We start from the raw sequence: 21,261 nt of genomic DNA, 5'->3' as shown, positions 1-21,261 counted from the left end.
ATATTGTATTACATTTCATTACGTGTACTGTCTTGTGATTTCTGTAACACATGTCTGAGGCATTCGAAATAATTATATGTTTTTGATTTCGGGAGGGGCCAGGGCCCCTCGGGCCCCCCCTCTGGGTACGTGACTGGTTGGAGGGTAAGTTTTTAACTGCAGCTGGTGTACTTTGTTCTATAAGGGATACTGATGGTTTCGTTGAAGGGGATGCTTCATTGTTGTTGATGGCTGTCACAGGTGTACTGGGGTTGCTTGGGGTTTGTGTGAAGGAAGCACCGTTTACCTTTGGTGTAGTTGTCTCCTTGTCCAGTTTATCACATGGCTTACCGTAGTGAACAGCTTTTTGGCAATATTGACATGTGGCCATCTGATTGTCATAAATAACAAGTGATTTGCACGGAATTCTTGTATCTTGACCGAAAATCACATAAGAAGGTATAGCCCTCCTCAAGCGCATGCGTAACAAACGTACGACATTTAGAATACCGAGGAAAAAGTTCTTCCACTTTTCTTTTTCGATAAAGAGAATCTCTCCGTATCTCCGGGACATAGTTTTGCGTATATGAGGATCGATGACACTTGAGGGAAGATCATGTTGATATCAACAACATTATTGGTCTTATTGCATTGAAGTAAATACACACTTATAATATCAATATGCATTTGCTCTTTAAGCAAACCTCCAAGTTCTCGTATCGAAGGTCGAATTTTGCACTGCCTGAAGTCAATAATAATTGTGGTAGCTTTTGTTCTTTTGGTTCACTCATTTCGAGATCGTTCTCTTGTTCACTACACAATACTGTACTTGATTTCCCGAACGTAAGCGGTTTTGTTTTATCGAATGTCCCTATCTCATGCCTCCACGTGTATCTTATGATGACCGACGTCAACTGGGTAGCAGCCTTCTACGGTAGTAGCAGAATGAGGAGGTTCAAGGCACAAGAACCTAACAGTGCTCAATACCTGTTGCAGGTGTCAGAAAACGTTTTCATTTGAAAAAATGGACAAACATTGACGACTTTTCATGGGTTTAAATTCACCGGCACTGATGGAACTACCCATGCAGCATCAATCATAGTAACCATTGAGTCAGCAGATGAGATTTGACAGCTCTATCAGTCGAACTCTATCCGTGATATGAAAAACAAGCAACTTCGTTCTGAAATGTGCGCGTTCAAAGAACGGCCCCCGCCGCGTCAAAAACGGACATCGTGCGGCACTTTGTGGATACCGAATACGTTTGTTCCGGCATCTACAACATCTTGGCACTATTAAACAACAATCAGAGTATCGAAAAAACCCGGTTCCGGACGGCCGATGATCCTGAGCGACAAAAAGCTCTAAAGAAAACTGGCTACATCGCTGCGTGCGCTTGGTCGGAAGGTCGGTGCAACCGGCCAAACAGTGACATAGTACCTGGTGAACATACATGTCAGGAAGCGGAAGTTACGTCCACTGGTTTGCAGGAGTTGCAGGCAATGACGCAGCGGCAGCGACAGCGAATCGCGACGTGGTGGTGGTGATGACGACGAGACCTATCTTACTCTGGATGGCAAAGACTAGCAGGGCACTTCGTATTTTACTTCCCCCATGAAGGAAGGTGGTTGAGGAGTTCGTGTATTAGGGCTCACTGGTGACCGCCGATAATGACACCGGCAGAGAAATTCAGAGACGTATTTTGGCAGAGAATCGTGCGTACTTTGGACTCAGAAAAACCCTTCGATCGAGAAAAGTACGCCACCGCACGAAATTGACCATCTACAAAACGCTCATTAGACCGGTTGTTCTCTATGGCCACGAGACCTGGACTATGTTGGCAGAGGACCAACGCGCCCTCAGTGTTTTCGAAAGAAAAGTACTTCGGACCATCTATGGCGGAGTGCAGATGGATGACGGAATATGGAGACGGCGTATGAATCACGAATTGCAACAGCTGCTAGGAGAACCACCCATCGTACGGACAGCTAATATCGGACGTCTACAATGGGCTGAGCATGTCATAAGGATGTCGGACGACAGCCCAGTGAAAATGGTTCTTGAATCTAATCCGACTGGTACAAAAAGAAGAGGAGCGCAGCGAGCAAGGTGGATCGATCAAGTGGAGGGTGATCTCAGAAGCATCCGTGCCTTGAGTGGCTGGCGACGAGCAGCCGCGGTGTTCTGGCCGGATCTGGTGTCGCCCACTACACGAAACGATCATCAAATCGATTTTCTGAGCCAACCTGATCTACTCCAACAGTTATGTCGCGAAAACTAAGGAGGAATTGATAAATAAAACAAAGACAGAACTGAAAAATATGTCAGCACGCTTGTTAACTGCCGGAAGGCCGATCGCAAAGCCGTATAAATTTTTTGCAAGTAAGCTTAAATAATTATCTTCCATGGTAAATTTTTCAAAGGCAGTTATCTGTCTTTGCTTTTTTTATTACCATTTGTAAAAAGTTCGTTTTTTAATGCAAACTTTAGCAACTCACACGATGGCCTTCCGGTTAGATAAGGGGTTGAGGCATGTCAAACCAAATCTAACCTGAAGAACTCGAATCTGAACCAGCGGCAACAACGCAGGCGACGAATAAAAGATTACGATTGGAAGCTTGAAGCATGTAACTGCGAATAGCAAATTGCGCAAGTTTCTAGGAAGCGATCGAATAATACATGATGAGACTCACAAATTTGCAGACGACAAGGTAAATGTTGATAAGCGGTCATTGAGCAGATCCTCCATCAAAAGAAAGTATTAGAAAAAATTTCAAAATGCTGGGCAAGACGCAATAGCGCGTGATCAAATGACAACCAATCAGCGACAAGATATGTTCATTGATTATGAAAGGCCATTTCTACAACATCATTGACGTACCGTTACCACCGAGTTAATGTGAGGAGATCGATAGATGGAAGCAATACTACGACGAGCATCTGAATGTCCAAACCCACCGTTCATAGAACGACACAGGAATCAATCTGGATGCACGCTCAGCCAACGACAGATTTCCAACAACCAAATCTTTAGAGAAAAACGTGATTAATCCACCTAGCAGTGAGATGATACCTTTTTTTCATCAATTCGCATGTGTTTTTTGCATGAATATTCTTCGGTGTTTAAGTTTTCATTACATTATTTTAATGACCGTCGTTTTAAGCGACAATTTGAGATTGTAATCACTCATTACTCTGTAATGTCGAAACTGCAAATACAATCGAATTTAAATCTAGAAGTGTGATAATCGATTAAACATGCCATGATATGTAAGTTCCACTTTAGAGTTTACGGTAATTTAAGGTACTTCCAGACCCGGTATTCAGGAACCAGCATAACCCAAACCGATTCGTATGGCCATATGACGAATAAATTACAGTTTTGAGTACAACTTTGAAGCTTAATTGGATAAAATTCATTAATTTTTGTATGTATGTATAAAACTAATTAATTTTGTATATAAGTTTAATTCAATTTGAATTTTTGTTTCTGAAATTTGATTAGGCTTTTTTGAGAAAACGATTGAGCTTTGAGAAACGATTTTGTACTGGAACCGGAATTCTAAAATCGGTATGGCCGAAGTCAGATAAATTCACCTGAATAGCTGTATAGTTTACATTTGTTTCAAAATATTTGAAAATCAGTGAAGACATCTTTGAGAAATCATAGCATGAATTAAATTTTTAGGTGCCTTCTGAATCGACAACTGAATACCACTAAAACTGAAAAAAGTTAATTTTTTTTATCGACTATCCAAATCTGCTAACCCGATAAATCTGATTAATTTATGTGGAATAGACATTTTTATACTAATCACCCTGTATCCCTGAAACCGGAAGTTGGATCTGACTGAAGAGCAAGATGTTTAAAAGAATCTAGTAACTTTTCATTTGCATCTTAGATGATTCTTAGATTTCATTTGAATCTTAGATCGGTTCAGCCATCTACGAGAAGAATGAGTTACACAATTTTGATTTCGTTTCATATATTATCATGTAGTTCCGGAACCAGAGGTCGGAACCAAACATAATTCAGGAACTTTGTTTGGGAGCATACGAATTTTCGTATGAATCTGAATTTGTAGAAAAGAAATTTTCAGAGAAAATTGAGTGAAATTATTTGTCACACACGCATTTGCTGATCTCGACGAACTGATTCGAATGGTATATGGATGTTATGTTCTTCCAGCATTTATTGCTGTAAGTAGTTTAAAACAATATAATTAAAAAAAATCTGCAATCATCTGGTTTATATATGTCATATTCGAACGATTATGTTGCCAAAAACGAGCCGTGCTAAAATCGGTCCGAGGCAAATTGTCATGAAAAAGGATGCTGTACACAGTCTTTTTGGTACTTAGAAACAATTGTATGTAACAGAATAGAAAATCGTGTTTTCCGTTGCTCCCAAGCATTGCTTTGTCATACAGCGTTCAAAACTCCTACTGCTGGAATAGGGGGAAAAGTCGTTTACACAAAAATTTCGATATCTCCGTTAAAAATGGACGGATTTTAACAATCTATGGCTTGTTGAATAGGTATTATCGTGCGGAATCTAAGTCTGAAAACATATTCTGTTTTTAAGGTCAATTGTGACAGATACTGTCAAAAAACTGAAAATTTTGACATAAAACTTCGAATAACTCAAAAAGTAAACATCCGATCTCAAAACCATTCAATAGCGTTTTGGGTGACGGGGAGACCTTTCATTTGCGACTAGTTTGATCAAAATCGGTCCAGCCATCTCTGAGATCTCGACCTCTTAGTTGACAACACACATACAGACAGACACACACACAGACATTTGCTCAGTTCGTCGAGCTGAATCGATTGGTATATGTCATTCGGCCCTCCAGGCCTCGGAAAAATTTTCGAAAGTTTAAGCGAATTCTATACCTATTTTTTATATATATAAAAAAAGGTAAAAAGCTGAAAAACAATAAAGCCGCTGACAATGACCGATGGCCAGTTGAACTGTTGAAATATGATAGAGAGTACTGGATTATCTAAAAGATTTGGGAGAAGGAGATTCCACTGCAAGGATGGATGGAATGAGTACTCTGTCCCATCTACAAATGAGGTGATAAGCTAGTCAACTGCAATACACGCACAATAACATTACTGAACACCGTCTACAAGGCTCTCTCTTAAATACTTTTCCGTCGTATATCATCGCCAACTAAGAAACTCGTAGTGCCATAGCTTGTGGGATTTACTAGCGTTCGTGCTAGCTACGGATAGTCGCGATAAGACAAGTACTCATGAAGTGTCTCGAATACAATGTATCTACGCTCCACTTATTAGTTTACCTCAGAACAGCAAACGACATAATCGAGTTATGACAGATTCTGCACAATTATTATTTTACGGATTAACTGACGAGATTGGTCAAGGCAGCGATAGATAAAGTTCTGTTCTTAGTCCGAGTTTCTGGACGTTCACGAATTCCTTTGAGCCTCGCCTTCCACCAAGAATAATAATACAAGGCGACGACACCGAGATGGTTGACATGCCCGAAGCGTATTTTAGTAGGATATCGTGGAAAACGCTAATTTGATCGATTGTTCTTTATAGTCACGAGTGCTGCACTATATGGGCAAAGGGTGACTCATGAAGTATTCACGCCTTGCGAGCTACTAGTAGTACCGAAATGACCGAGTAGCCGTAAGATGTATAAACACTTAAAATACTTCGATGTTCTATTTATGTTCGACATATGATTACTGTATTCGTTAAGTACCTTTAGAACAGCCTGACTCCTAGAGCAAACATATATTCGTTTAGCACAGATCCTCTGCAGAAGCACCGATTCTATACCACACAGAATCGCGTAAATTTCTGCTTCGAATTCTGTAAATTATATATCTAGTGTATGAAATTGCTCTCGTCAGCTTCAGTTTCCAACCGAGAATAATCCGTATAACAAACTATGTGTTTAAAAAATTCAATCATTTCAAGCAACCGTTCAACCACATCTTACGAAAAGGATATCTCAGGATCAGGGACGTCGGAAGCTCTATTGGGAGTATACAGAACATCACACCTGGAAAATGTCTGAGTTTGGAAATCCACACCTGGGAATGCGATTCTCATCCTTACAACGTATAACATATTTTACATAAACACAATAAGATATAATCAGATACAATCGATACAATTGTTTAATATAAAAACTTGATATTACTATTCATATTGAATCTATATCAGGTTCAGATAGGTTTTGTGTTATTTATAATGTACAATGACAATCTGATCGGGAATAGTAACGAAATTGCAAAAGAAGCAATATTTTTCATAGGTTAGTGATGAATAGGTTGTTTGAATACTGCGAAAACATTATATAACAAGATTATTACAAGTGCAGCGAATGACCAGAAACGGTTAAAGTCCCTAATAAAACGAAACAAACGAATAAACAACAAGAATATTACAACTTTTGTAACCTGTTCTTTGAAAACAATAATAAGTTACTGAATATCCATTGTGTTTGAATATAAATCGAAAATCGGTCACAAAAATCCGAACATTTTCTTCCTGGCGAGATTTGAAGTTATAACAAATATTAAATTGGCCTACATGGTGAATTTTCGAGCAGGTGTTTTTTAAGATCTCGCTGATTTGAAAATTAATTAAAACACATGCCAAATTATGAAATTGCCGACTTTTTTGTAGATAATTTCTTGGAATTTAACATTTAAATGTGATTTCGAACATATGGCTGCCACGATTATTTTTCAAAGAGGTCATTCTGAAGGTCCAATTTTCGACCACTTTTTCAAGAATTTGAGGGCGCATTTCAGCAATGACACGTTGAATATTGGTTTCCAAAGCATCAATCGTTGCTGGTATCCACTGCGATTTTCATTTACGGTAAAGCGTCGTCCTTCCTCATTTTTGAAGAATAAGTGAGTCTGTGAAACAGTTTGCCGAAAAAGACCAGATTAGTGGGCAAACAACTCGTGGATCTTGCACCACGATAACGCACCGTCACTCAATGCCATCGTTATCCTTGAACATTTGGCTAAAAACGAAACGGATAACATCTCAATCTTCACCTGATTTGGCTCCCAGCAATTTTTTCCTATTCGGTCAACTCAAGAAATTGCTCCGTGGAACGTGTTTCAGCACTAGAGATGAGATTATGGAAAATCGCAGTTGGCTTTGATGGCCATACCGAAAACTAAATATACAAAATGTTTCGAGGATTGGATCAAGTGCTGGCATAAGTGTGTTGCAGTCGATGGGGAGTACTCTGAATCGGTTTTGATGAACAATCTTGTACTTTTAATTTTCTGAATAAATTCTGTTAACTTTTTTTTTTATTTAAAAGGTTTTTTTTCAGGCCTATTTGCGTACAAGCTTTACGTGGCCGAATTAGCCGAATTTTTAAATAATGCATTTTTTGAAGTGGATTTCGTTGTCACTCTTTTTCTAGGAGGAGAGGAGGTTCCATTTCCCTCCTGCGAGGGTTGAGGGGCACTTTGTTCGTGACTCGTCTCGTCATCCATTGCCGCATCGGTAGTTTTGTTGTTGATTTCCGTCTTCTTTTCATTTTCCTTGATGTTCGCAGTCTTGAGCTCGTTGCTAGTTGCTGTAGATGCGCCTTGTTGTACATTGGTTGCAGTTGCTGGTTGGTTTGATGGTGAAACAGGAGTACTGCGCTCACTAGTTTCCATTGTTGAACGGTTGACCTTGTCTTTGGTTGAAGATGTCCTTTTCGCAGTTTCGGTGCAAGGTTTACCGTAGTGTGCAGGTTGTTCGCAAAACTGGCATGTAACCAGCTGATTTTCATAGGTAATCAGCGTTTTACACGGATGTGTCCCACCTTGACCACAAATGATGTAAGATGGAATTGCCTTACGTAGATGCATACGTACCACTCGCACGCCATTCCGGATACCGTGGAAAAATTCCGCCATACTTCCCTTTCGATGGAAAGGATTTCACCGTACCGCGACATATTCTCCCGAACGTACTGATCGGTGACCTGCGGGGGAGGTCATGCACGCGTACTTCTATGGCATTGTCCACCATGTGCACAGGGATTTTGTATGTAATGTTATCACACTCAACACTGTGCACCTCGTTGTTAACCGAAGCGAATCCAATTGCATCGCTTTCACGTTTAAACATAATGTACACACAGTTAGACGCCTTGTTGAATTGAATCTCAGTTACATTATTAGCGTCTAGATGCATTCGTTCTTTAAGTAAGATTTCAATTTCATTTGCTGCTGGTCTAACTTTGCAACGCTTGAAATCTATACAAAATGAATTTGGTCTTGTAGGCCAAGATTCCGGCTTTGTTAAATCGTATTTGACCATTCCGTCCACTCTATTGTTCACTGTACTGTATTGTCTTTGTTTCTGTTGTTTCGACCGTATATGATTTGCGACCGTAAATGATTTTCGACTGCGTCGTGTGAGATGCGAGCACGAACTGTCTGGTAACTAGAGATGGGAAACTTATCGATATTTATCGATAATATCGATATGAGCTTGAAATCGACGATATCGATAATTTGCAGCGCAGACAAAAAATATCGATATTCGATATTGCTTCCATGATTGCATTTGGAATTACAATTTCATGATTTTATTTCGCTTGCGTAGTTCACACTGAATGAGAGTTTACTCCGAAATAAGTAAACCTAAAACTAACTCCCTACTGATCCTCTATAGGGTGTAAAGTACTTTAGACTCTACTTAATTTCACAGAATTGTCATTGTTGAGAAACACAAAAGCAGTTTATTTTGCTATCGCTGATAAATCTTAGTTTATTTAGAAAAATGTATTGCTGCTATTTCTTTGTCGAATTTCCGATCAACGACAATGGTAAAAAATGGGCAATTTTAGTCGGAGTATACGATAATGGTATAGTGAGTAATCCGAGAGCTTCTACAAGAAAAATCCTACGCATTTTCGAGATATCTTGTTCCCTAAATATTTTTGAACCTTCTTAAAACGCGAGGAAAATGCAACGATTTAATTTTAAGGAGTCTCAAACTGATTTTCCTCTCGTTTTTAAGAAAGTTCAACCATTTTTGGGACCCTATGAAAATAAACTTGAACACATGTTGGTGTTCCCTGGGCATGTGTCCATAAAAAGTACACGAGCAAACACGATCTGTTAATAAACATCATAGTTCTGTTAGAATTAGAGATAGTACAACAATTGTTTGTCGTTCTCTATTGAAATACACCGAAACCTCCATTTACGAACTAAACGGGGGTTCGTAAAAAGAGGTAGTTCGTAAAAAAAGTTTACGTTATTTGGGATTTGGTTCGTAAAAAAAGTTCACGTTATTTGGGATTTGGTTCGTGAAAAAAGTTTACGTTATTTGGAATTTACTTCGTAAAAAAAGTTTTGTGTGATTATTGTGGAAACCGCGCATCATATGTTTATTTTCGGAACGGATGTGAAGAGTAAGTGCAAGAAAATGATGTTTGGGCTCGTTTCAAAATCCAAGATGGCGGCTTCCAGTTTATTGAGATTGCCTAAAACCCCTAACAATATGGGTATCTTCGGAACGGAATTGATGAGTAGATGTCGGAAAATGATGTTTGAAGTGGTTCTGAAATCCAAGATGGTTACTTCCGGTTTGTTGATATTCCTTGAAAACCCTTGCAAAATGGGTATTTTCGGAACGGAATTAATGAGTAGATGTCGGAAAATGATGTTTGAAGTGGTTCTGAAATCCAAGATGGCGACTTCCGGTTTGTTGATATTTCTTGAGAACCCTTACAATATGGCTATTTTCGGAACGGAATTGATGAGTAGATGTCAGAAAACGATGTTTGAGTTAGTTTTGAAATTCAAGATGGCGACTTCCGGTTTGTTGATATTCCTCGAAAACCCTTACAATATGGCTATTTTCGGAACGGAATTGATGAGTAGATGTCAGAAAACGATGTTTGAGGTAGTTTTGAAATTCAAGATGGCGACTTCCGGTTTGTTGATATTCCTTGAAAACCCTTATAATATGGGTATTTTCGGAACGGGATTGATGAGTAGATGTCAGAAAACGATGTTTGAGGTAGTTTTGAAATTCAAGATGGCGACTTCCGGTTTGTTGATATTCCTTGAAAACCCTTACAATATGGGTATTTTCGGAACGGGATTGATGAGTAGATGTCAGAAAACGATGTTTGAGGTAGTTTTGAAATTCAAGATGGCGACTTCCGGTTTGTTGATATTCCTTGAAAATCCTTACAATATGGGTATTTTCGGGACGGGGTTAATGAGTAGATATCAGAAAACGATGTTTGAGATAGTTCTGAAATCCAAGATGGCGACTTCCGGTTTCTTAATATTTCTTGAAAACCCTTACAATATGGGTATTTTCGGAACGGGATTGAAGAGTAGATGTCAGAAAACGATGTTTGAGGTAGTTTTGAAATCCAAGATGACTAGTTTTGGTTTGATAATATTCCTTGAAAACCCTTACAATATGGATATTTTCCGAACGGGATTGATGCGTAGATATCAAAAAAAGGTTTTTGAGGTGGTTCTGACATCCAATATGGTGACTTCCGGTTTCTTGATATTTCTTGAAAACCTTTACAATATGGGGGTCTTCGGAACGGAATTGATGAGTAGATGTCGGAAAACGATGTTTGAAGTGGTTCTGAAATCCATGATGGCGACTTCCGATTTGTTGATATTCCTTGAAACCCCTTACAATATGGGTACTTTCGGAAAGAGATTTTGCAAGGGTTTTCAAAGAATATCAACAAACCGGAAGTCGCCATCTTGGATTTCAGAACCACTTCAAATATCATTTTCCGACATCTACTCATCAATTCCGTTCCGAAAATACCCATATTGCAAGTGTTTTCAAGGAATATCGATAAACCGGAAGTCGCATCTTGGATTTCAGAACCATTTCAAACATCATTTTCCGACATCTACTCATCAATTCCGTTCCGAAAATACCCATTTTGCAAGGGTTTTCAAGGAATGTCAATCAACCGGAAGTCGCCATCTTGGATTTCCAAAATACCTCAAACATCATTTTCCGGAATCTACTCTTTAAACCCGTTCCAAAAATACCCATATTGTAGTAGTTTCCATGGAAATCGCTTTCGATGAATGACAAAACTTTTTTTTACGAAGTAGGTTCGTAAAAAAAGTTTACGTTATTTGGGATTTGGTTCGTAAAAAAAGATTACGTTATTTGGGATTTGGTTCGTAAAAAGAGGTACGTAAAAAGAGGTAACATATAAAAAGTGTTCGTAAACGGAGGTTTGGGTGTACAGTGGTTTTCAGCTGGACATAGAATGCGACGGAATCGTCGCAGAATAGCGAAATAATGAGCGTCAGAACCATGAATGCCAGGTTTGCAGATTGGTATGTAAATTTTCAATTTCTTTTCTTAGCAGAGTTTGCAATCAAGCAGACTTTTTGCAAATTTTCCAAGTTTTTATGAACATACGTCCAATTTAATGACTTTTGCTATTACTGTAGGGTATTTGTTTGGTTTTTCTTGTCATAATTTTTAATTTTGAGCTCGCATAGGAGCATTTCTAGTACGCGGACGTACAAAATTTTACCTGGCATCTCTGCCAGAATATTGGACAGTTGTTTTAACCTCTTCGCTGTCTGTTGTATTGAAATTAACTAGCATTAGAGCCACAAGAAAAATTAATCGACTGGTGGATTGAGGTCAATTGCAGTTTCAACTGGTAATAATCCTTAGCGACCAGTATTATTTCATTGTTCATTGAAAGCATCAACAAATATATATCTGTCAAAGACGACCAACTTTTTGGAGTGGACGATTTACAATTTTTTGTAATAGTTTATTTTTATAGTTAAAAACGACAATGTTTCGAATAAAGCACGAGGTTTCGAAGATCAAGGCATCGATTAATACAAAATATGAATGAAAAGGAAACATACTAAGCACAAAATAATCATTATGTCAAATAAATAACATACGCCTCAAAAAAATCATTCCTTTTGTGACCGTCGTATCGATCGGATGGTAGTTTGCATTAGAGCAGCTGTGCGTTAATCCATTCTAATCCGTTTCAAGGTCATTTAATATCAAATCTTTTGTATTCGCGAGCTTGTGCAGTAGATCAATACAGTATAAACAATAAATACAGTTAGACAGTGCCGGGTGCTATTGTGTTAAAACAATACGAACAGTGAACGTACGTTTAGTGTGGTGCCGTGAACCGGTGCTGTGTGCATATTAATTCTCAGAGGCCGTTGTAACTAACGCTTGGCCTCAGCGGCCGAGTTGCTACGGATCATTAGCTAAGTATTATATTTTTTTTCCTTCGTGTCCCTTTATCGTCTTATATTTTGACTCCCCCTATAATTCGCGCGGAACCTCAACCGCGCTATGGCAAGTCCATTAAATTCTACCCTGCCCCCCGAAGATAAAATGGAAACAGATTCTAAATCTGCTCCAAATAGTAAGACTCACCGGGTTAAACAGTATCCCGAAGAGCCTTCACCCTCGGCCGGCCTTTATGTGGTTTATTTTCGGACCAAAGAGAAGAATAAACCGCTTAATATTTTGAAAATATCTGATGACTTGGCGTCGAAATATCCAACATTGAAATTTATCTCAAAAATTCGTTCTCCTGGACAGGGTTCGTCTACCTGTACGACTTACGTACCACGGGTAATGAATTGCACTAGTTGTCAACAACTAGGACACACAGCTTCCCATTGTGGAAATCGACCCCGCTGCTCGAAGTGTGGATAGAGTCATGCGGATGGCGTTTGCGACAGAGACATTGAAAAGTGTCTTTACTGTGGGGCGGCCCCGCATGACCTCACAGCATGTTCTGCGTATAAATTGCGTGGAGATCATTTGAAACGATCTCTCAAGCAACGATCAAACCGCTCGTTCGCAGAAATGCTGAAAATCGCCACACCACCTGAACAGAACCCCTACACCTGTTTGTCTGCGGACGATTGCGACTCTGACGATCCTCAAGAAGGTATATCTTCAACTGTCCCTCGTAGTTTTAGGAAGAGGAAAAATATATCATCTCCTAAACTACCTAGAAAGGGTTCGAAGATATCTCTTGAAGGCCCTCCAAAAGTAACAGCAGAAGGAAGTGTTGGTAAAAAAAACGAAAAGAAGAAGCCAAAAGCTCCTAGTTCCGGCGACTTGAAATCGGAGAAAGAATATCCAACACTTCCGGGGACACCCAAAACCCCGAAAGTCCCCAAGGAACCAGAAAACACATCAAGTGCTGGACTTGTAAAATTCAGTGACATTGTGGACTTTATATTTTCCGTCTTCAACATTTCTGACCCCCTAAAAGGTATTTTGATGACTTTCCTGCCAAAAGTTAAAATGTTTTTGATGCAGCTGACTGCAAAATGGCCCCTCCTCTCAGCAATCGTTTCCTTCGATGGCTAATTTTTCGAACGAGGTCAAGGATTCGATCACTGTTTTACAGTGGAACTGTAGAAGTATCATCCCGAAAATAGATCCTTTTAAATACTTAGTAAATAATCTGAAATGTGACGCATTTGCATTGTGCGAAACTTGGTTAACTTCTGATGTATCACTAAACTTCCACGATTTATCATTATTCGCCTGGATCGAGATAATCCCTACGGAGGAGTACTTTTGGGGATATTTTGCTATTCCTTCTTTCGAATTAACCTCCCCTCGATATCAGGTATTGAAGTTGTCGCATGTCATGTCACAATTAAAGGCAAGGACCTTTGTATTGCTTCCATCTATATTCCCCCTAGAGCCTCAGTTCACTGGCTCAGCAGTATCATGCAACTTCTTCCCGCACCGACGTTAGTTTTAGGAGACTTTAACTCTCACGGTACGGGATGGGGTTGTCTTCATGATGATAACAGATCAGCTATGATCCATGATATTTGCGACAACTTCAATATGACAATCTTGAATACGGGAGAAATGACACGAATTCCCGCACCACCAGCAAGACCAAGTGCGCTGGACTTATCCCTTTGCTCGACATCGCTACGGTTGGATTGCACGTGGAAGGTAATCCCTGATCCCCACGGTAGCGATCATCTGCCTATCGTAATTTCAATCGCCAGCGGATTAAGACCATCGGAAACAATCAATGTTTCGTATGACCTCACACGAAATATTGATTGGAAATGCTACGCAATATCGATATCTGAGAAACTAGAAACAACACAAGAACTTCCTCCGGAGGAAGAGTATACGTTTATGGCTGGCTTGATTTTCGACACTGCGATTCAAGCTCAGACGAAACGAAACCCGGCGCGAATACCAACATTCGTCCTCCCAACCCGTGGTGGGACAAAGAGTGCTCATCACTGAACGCGGAAAGATCTTTAGCATTCAAAAAGTTCAGAAAATATGGAACACCTGATAATTATAGAAATTACAAAGCACTAGATAAGCAAATGAAGAACTTAGTTAAAGCAAAGAAACTAGGTTACTGGCGACGGTTTGTTGACGGATTAACAAAAGAAACGAGGAATATTCTAACCGCTGGATATTCGATTTCGCTAAAAAAGTATGTCCTGATTCTGTTCCTGAACAGAAGATATCCCGCGCTGCGACTTCGAATACAAACGAAACACCGTTTTCGATGGTAGAGTTCTCACTTGCGCTCTTGTCGTGTAACAATGAAGCCCCGGGGTTAGACAGAATTAAATTCAACTTGTTGAAAAATCTTCCTGACTCTGCCAAAAGGCGCTTGCTGAATTTATTTAACAAGTTCCTCGAGGGTAATATTGTTCCACACGACTGGAGACAAGTGAGAGTTATCGCCATTCAAAAACCTGGGAAACCAGCTTCCGATCACAATTCGTATCGGCCGATTGCTATGCTTTCCTGTATCCGGAAGTTGTTCGAAAAAATGATTCTCTTCCGTCTAGACAATTGGGTCGAGACTAATGGTTTACTTTCAGATACACAATTCGGCTTCCGCAGGGGTAAAGGAACAAACGATTGTCTTGCGTTGCTCTCAACCGAAATTCAAATGGCATTTGCTCGTAAAGAACAAATGGCATCAGTATTTCTAGATATCAAGGGGGCTTTTGATTCAGTTTCTATAAATATCCTATCTAAGAAGCTGCACCAGCATGGTCTTTCGCCGGTTTTGAACACCTTTTTATATAATCTATTGTCCGAGAAACACATGTATTTTGCACATGGTGATTTGTCGACAATACGATTCAGTTACATGGGTCTTCCTCAGGGCTCATGCTTAAGCCCCCTTTTATACAATTTTTACGTAAACAACATTGATGAATGTATCAACACATCTTGTACGCTAAGACAACTTGCCGACGACAGCGTTGTGTCCATTATAGGACCCAAAGCTGCCGATCTCCAAGGACCATTACAAGATACCCTCGACAACCTGTCGACGTGGTCTCTTCAAATGGGTATCGAGTTCTCTACGGAGAAAACTGAGCTGGTCGTATTTTCAAGAAAGCGAGAACCAGCACAATTGCAGCTTCAACTAGGGGGTGAAACCATAGCTCAGGTCTTCACATTTAAATATCTCGGGGTCTGGTTCGACTCCAAAGGCACCTGGGGATGTCACATTAGGTATCTGAAACAAAAATGCCAGCAGAGAATCAATTTTCTTCGCACAATAACCGGAACTTGGTGGGGTGCCCACCCAGGAGATCTGATCAGGCTGTACCAAACAACGATATTGTCCGTAATGGAATATGGATGCTTCTGCTTCCGATCCGCCGCGAACACCCATTTCATTAAACTGGAAAGAATTCAGTATCGTTGTTTGCGTATTGCCTTAGGTTGCATGCAGTCGACTCATACGATGAGTCTCGAAGTGCTCGCGGGCGTCCTACCGTTGAAAAATCGATTCTGGGATCTCTCATATCGATTGCTAATCCGATGCGATATCTTGAATCCAATGGTGATTGAAAACTTCGAAAGGCTTATCGAGCTTAATTCTCAGACCCGTTTTATGTCCTTGTATTTTGATTACATGGCTCAGAATATTAATCCTTCTTCGTTTGTTTTCAACCGTGCTCATTTCTTGGATACTTCTGATTCTACTGTGTTTTTCGACACATCCATGAGAGAAGAAATTCGTGGAATCCCGGATCACGTACGCCCTCAAGTGGCCCCAAATATTTTTTATAATAAATTTAGAACAGTCAACTGTGAAAAGATGTTTTACACTGAGGGATCAAACATCAACCGGTCCACAAGCTTCGGAATCTTCAATCAGAACATCACCGCTTCGTACAAACTCAGTGATCCGGCTTCAGTCTACGTCGCAGAATTAGCTGCTATTCAGTACACCCTTGAGATCATTGAAACCTTGTCCAAAGACCATTACTTCATTGTCACGGACAGTTTAAGTTCAATAGAAGCTCTCCGCGCAGTGAAGCCAGGAAAGTATCCCCCATATTTCCTGGGGAAAATACGGGAACACTTGCGAACTTTATCTGAACGGTCTTATTTAATATCGTTAGTCTGGGTCCCTTCGCATTGTTCCATTCCGGACAATGAAAAGGCAGACTCATTGGCTAAGGTGGGCGCATTAGAAGGTGATATTTACGAAAGACCAATCTGCTTCAATGAATTTTTCAGTATCTCTCGTCAGAAAACTCTCGAAAGTTGGCAAACTTCATGGAGCAATGGCGAACTGGGACGATGGCTGCATTCCATTATCCCTAGGGTATCGACGAAACCTTGGTTCAGGGGGATGAACGTGAGTCGTGACTTCATTCGTGTGATGTCTCGGCTCATGCCAAACCATTACACATTCAACGCGCATCTCCGGCGTATTGGAATCGTGGAGAGCGGTCTCTGCACTTGTGGTGACGGTTATCAGGACATCGAGCATGTCGTATGGACGTGTACGGAGTATCGTGACGCCAGGTCTTTATTAAAGGACTCCCTAAGGGCCCGAGGTAGACCACCTGAAGTTCCGGTCCGAGATGTGTTGGCTAGTCGGGATATCTCTTATATGCTTCTTATATACCAGTACCTCAAACACATTAATATCCAAGTGTAATCTGTTATACCTCGCTCAGAAAGTATAATCTCCACCTACAGGTTCGACACTAACATCCGCACGATTCTCTCGATCACCGTCCCTGTCCACTATCTTCATTGGAACTAACAAGATCTTTTTTTGTCACTAACTTTTCGTTCCCCCTTCCCCCGTCTCTTCACCATCTCGATGGCAACTAATTAGATCTCTGTAGTTTTCAGACATTTTGTTTCCATACCCCCTATTTACCTCGGTTTCCACAATATTTACTTTTTTTATTTTTTCATCTCTTCGTAACATCACCATCACCGCCTACGGTCCTACGCTCCAGTCGATGACCAGCATGCGGGCCACCCGCCGGGTCTTCGTAGCCTGGGGGTGTTTCCCGCGGACCCACACGAACTGAAAGGAAGCGGCCATAGATAGCACCAACTGGAAGTCATGCAATATTCAATTCACCGACCACTGCCGAACGCCAGCTAAAAGCTTTTTCTAAAAATTCTAGACGACATAATCTAATGATACTATTCTAGTTTTAAGTTAGTCGTTAATTAAGATTAGGAAATACCCTTGGCATCTTAGAGCTTAAGCAGTGTGCCTAAAAATATATATTATACTATTGAATAAAAAAAAAATACGCCTCAAAATCCGTGCCAGTTCTAGCCGATGGCAGATCACATACGCATTATCAAAATGAATTCATTATGATTGAAGTTTACTTAATAATTATTCTGCTAATAGAAATTTGTCATTGTAACGGTCTATTTGATTTTTTTTCTGGCTCGTGGTCTCGAAGGGGTTGAATCGATGCGAATGACAGTTTCGCTATCCTTGCGGCATTTTGTCGCTGTCTTATTGCATCGCAATCTTTTCTAACCGACAGTGAAAATTACAATATATAAAATTGCTGGAAAACCGATTTCTGATCGTAGCTGCGGAGACCCCAAGTGTTATATACCATTCGACTCTGCTCGACGAGATCTGAAAAATATATGTATATTCAAGTATGTCGATATGATAACCAAGTTTAACAAGTTTAGTCTTGTTTGGAAGCTAATTTTAAGATTTGAATTAATTTTGGGTTGCTTATAGAAGAGCTCGACAATGAGTGATTTCTCCTCAAACAAAAGGTAGAAATGATTTTCAGTGTAGAGAAAGGCATTATCACAGCACTAGTTAAATTAAGAAGAGGAGTTTTTGCCTTTCTCATATATGAAGACTATGTAATCATTTTGAAAATCGGTTCTTTACATACCATTCGACTGACAAAATTATCAATATTATTGATAATATTGATATCGAACTGCACAGTATCGATATTATCGATAACCGATTATTGTCGATATTTCCCATCTCTTCTGGTAACTTTTTGATCAAGGTAGTATTTGCTAGTCAAAGAATGCGCTTTTTGAGTCACTTTTTGAGTTTTGAGTCAGTGTATTTTTTTTTGTTGAAAACTGGTTACAAATAAGCTACCATAACAAAATTTTTGCTCTGGATATCTTTTAGCACATGAAAACTAGCCCACATCTTTCCATTAGATCTGAAAGTTGAAAAATGATGTTACTTCAAGGAAATCAAATGGGTCAAATAGTTTATTCTTCGTTATGTGTGTGTAAAAAATGTCTTGTAATGTGTTGGAAATTGCAGATTTTAGAACTTATTTTTCAAATTTTTCGTTGAAATTCATTTCCGGTGACAGCGGTTTCACTAAATCCAATGATTCAATCATTTAAAGATGTTAATCATAATTTGTACAGCTGGTTCGTGAACAAAAGAATTTTCAAAAGAAACTTCATTCCCTTAATTTCTTCACCTTGATAAATCAAACGATTAGGCTTTTTACTCGCGTCGTTACTAGCAAATATCGTCTCCCGTCTTGTTTAAAATCAACTCGGAAACACAAGCGTAGCGTAGTTTAAAAATTATAATTTGTGAAACAGTTTTGTTCTGCTCATCTCAACTAACAGGTGAGAATGTCAATGAATAGACACGTATTCACAGAAACTGCAATAGATTGTATATGAAATGTAACGGTCTCGTTTAATCATCGAGCTATTGATGAATTGAGTATTAATACAAATAAAAGATTCGCTTCGATTCAATAGTTTGAGAATGAAATTCAAATTTATTCTTATAATTTGATAATTTAACTTCAAAAGGATCGGAATACAAATCCAATCGAAGGTAATAGTTTTTTCGGCCTCCAGAATTATGAAAATCCAATTCGGTTTGATCTTGTCTTTTTCACGAAATCATCAGCTTTCGCCTTTTCCAGATCCAATAAAGTATTCATCAGCATGAATTTATTCACCTACCTTCTGGTACGGCAGCTGAAGCGATGAGAAAGTGAACACACGCGGCTCCGGTCCCATGGCCGGCCAGTGTAACGGTTCGTGGGTCACCCCCGAAGCTATCGATGTTTTCCTGGATCCAATGGAGGGCCGCAATGATATCCATCAGACCGTAGTTGGCCGGTGCTTTTGAGAACCGGTTGATGTTGGCATTTAAAAATCCTGAAAGCAAGATATATCAAAATCAGGTGGATTATATTCCAAGAGCTGTTTGCCCATTCAAACTGCTTTTACGAACCTAATATTCCTAGACGGTAATTGATTGTAACTACTAAAATCTGTCCGTAGCTGGCTAGCACGGACCCATCGTACGGATTGCCACTGTTCCATTCGTAAGACTCACCGTGGACGAAAACCATCACCGGATACTTTTGAGCACCAGAGTTCTCTCGGGAGCCCGCTAGGAAGGATAAGAAGAAAAAAATGATTATCATTACATTGATTTGTTTCATTCGCAGTGCACCCCCATTAATAACGCTTGTTCCTTTTTTCTGTTGTTTTGAACTAAGTGGAAAATATCGAGAAAGCTGTTACTTTCGGAATTTGCCCAATCCAATTCAATCGAATCGAATGTTTTGAATCATGTTTACCAGGAAGTACAGAAAGTACTGTCCGGTATGATAGTAAATGAGTTTTCAAAATGTATTCAGGAAGTTTCGAATGGCGACGTGAAATGTGTCGAAAAGAAGGCGACCTTTCAATTCACTTGCGAGCACATTTCCTAAGCTGTGTACACAACCGAAAAGGATACCGATTTAATGCATTTTTGTTTACTGCATTGCGCCACACAGCCATGTCATGGAGCTAGGCAAGCAAGTTCCAAAGTTGGAAAACATTTGATCAATAGCAATTTAATTTAAAGTTTCGGTTCGTCATCCGCTACTCGTCACCCTGCCCATCCCTGTTGGAAACGATGGACCGCATGTCCAACCGGGAGTAATCGAGTTTCTCGTTGCATTATGTCTATTGCATTACAGAAGAAAATGTCCGTCAGTTTGGCGAAAGGGATAATAAAACTTTTTAAACAACAAAACTAGGTCACGAAGAGATTCCGTTGCTAGCAGAATGTAAGAAATGTTACAAACGTCTTTCCAGTTTGCTGACAATTGTAAAGACCGATTGTAAGGAAAAACTTATGCAAGCTTCAGTGTGGTTAATTATTATTCTGCTGTCAGTTTTGCAACGGTTGAACGCTGCTAGTAGACAGCATTTGGCTTGCACCAAAACATTGAATGCGTTACAATGGTCTAGATTATGCAAAGTTAATAGTTTTTCATTGGACTCTGTTGTATCCATCAATCAGTAATTTTCCATTGCAGTATTAATGAATGGAATGACAAATTTGATTTAAAATTTAAATTTTCCCAAATGTAAGTACAAAACTTACTTTGGGATAAATGTTGTTCGGTTTTGTTTGCAGTTTTAGTGAAGATAGGCGTTATCTTAACTAGGTTTAACGAGACAATTTGTAGCATTCAGAAGAATATTTCGAGCTTTCTCATATCCAACGGTAATGGACGTTTAATTTTACATAATCTTTGGGAATGTACAAAAAATTTTATCTCTTTTTCTTCTAGGGTGAAATAAAACGCTATCCTATTGCTAGAATACCGCTATCCTTTGCGTGGAAAATGTTGCTATCCTCAATAGAGGTAAATATGATATTCCCTGCGTCAGGAAAATAAAGCTTCCTTCAATAAAACGACGTTCCTCGAGAGCACAGCTTTTGAATGGAGGAACAATAAAATGCCGCATCAATGCTTTATTCAAATGAGGGTAAGTACCGAGCATTATTGAGGTTTCCTTGGTTGGGCTGGGAGAAAATATTTCTTCCTCTTATAACAACGGTGCTATCATCGCCAAGAGTCTTCCGACGAGTATATTCTAATAACAAAGAGAACAATGCACAATAATTTAGAACGCAAAACTCCAACAATAGCTCACCCTCTTATCGCCAATAAC

General features: G+C 39.6%; 1 protein-coding gene across 1 annotated transcript in view; it reads right to left on the bottom strand.

Moving 5' to 3' along the window:
* Positions 1 to 21,261, bottom strand: part of LOC131432365 (neuroligin-4, Y-linked) — a 215,616-nt gene that overhangs the window by 109,410 nt on the left and 84,945 nt on the right. The window contains exons 3-4 of the mRNA XM_058598598.1: positions 19,538 to 19,699; positions 19,264 to 19,461 (exon numbers count right to left, since the gene is read on the bottom strand). Of these exons, the coding sequence (XP_058454581.1) occupies positions 19,264 to 19,461; positions 19,538 to 19,699 (360 nt within the window). The remainder of the gene's footprint in view (positions 1 to 19,263; positions 19,462 to 19,537; positions 19,700 to 21,261) is intronic.

This window comes from Malaya genurostris, chromosome 2 (genome assembly GCF_030247185.1).
Source record: "Malaya genurostris strain Urasoe2022 chromosome 2, Malgen_1.1, whole genome shotgun sequence".
NCBI classification, from domain to species: domain Eukaryota; kingdom Metazoa; phylum Arthropoda; class Insecta; order Diptera; family Culicidae; genus Malaya; species Malaya genurostris.
Note: the sequence above shows the minus strand (reverse complement) of the source record. Positions and strands in the feature narration are given on the sequence as shown.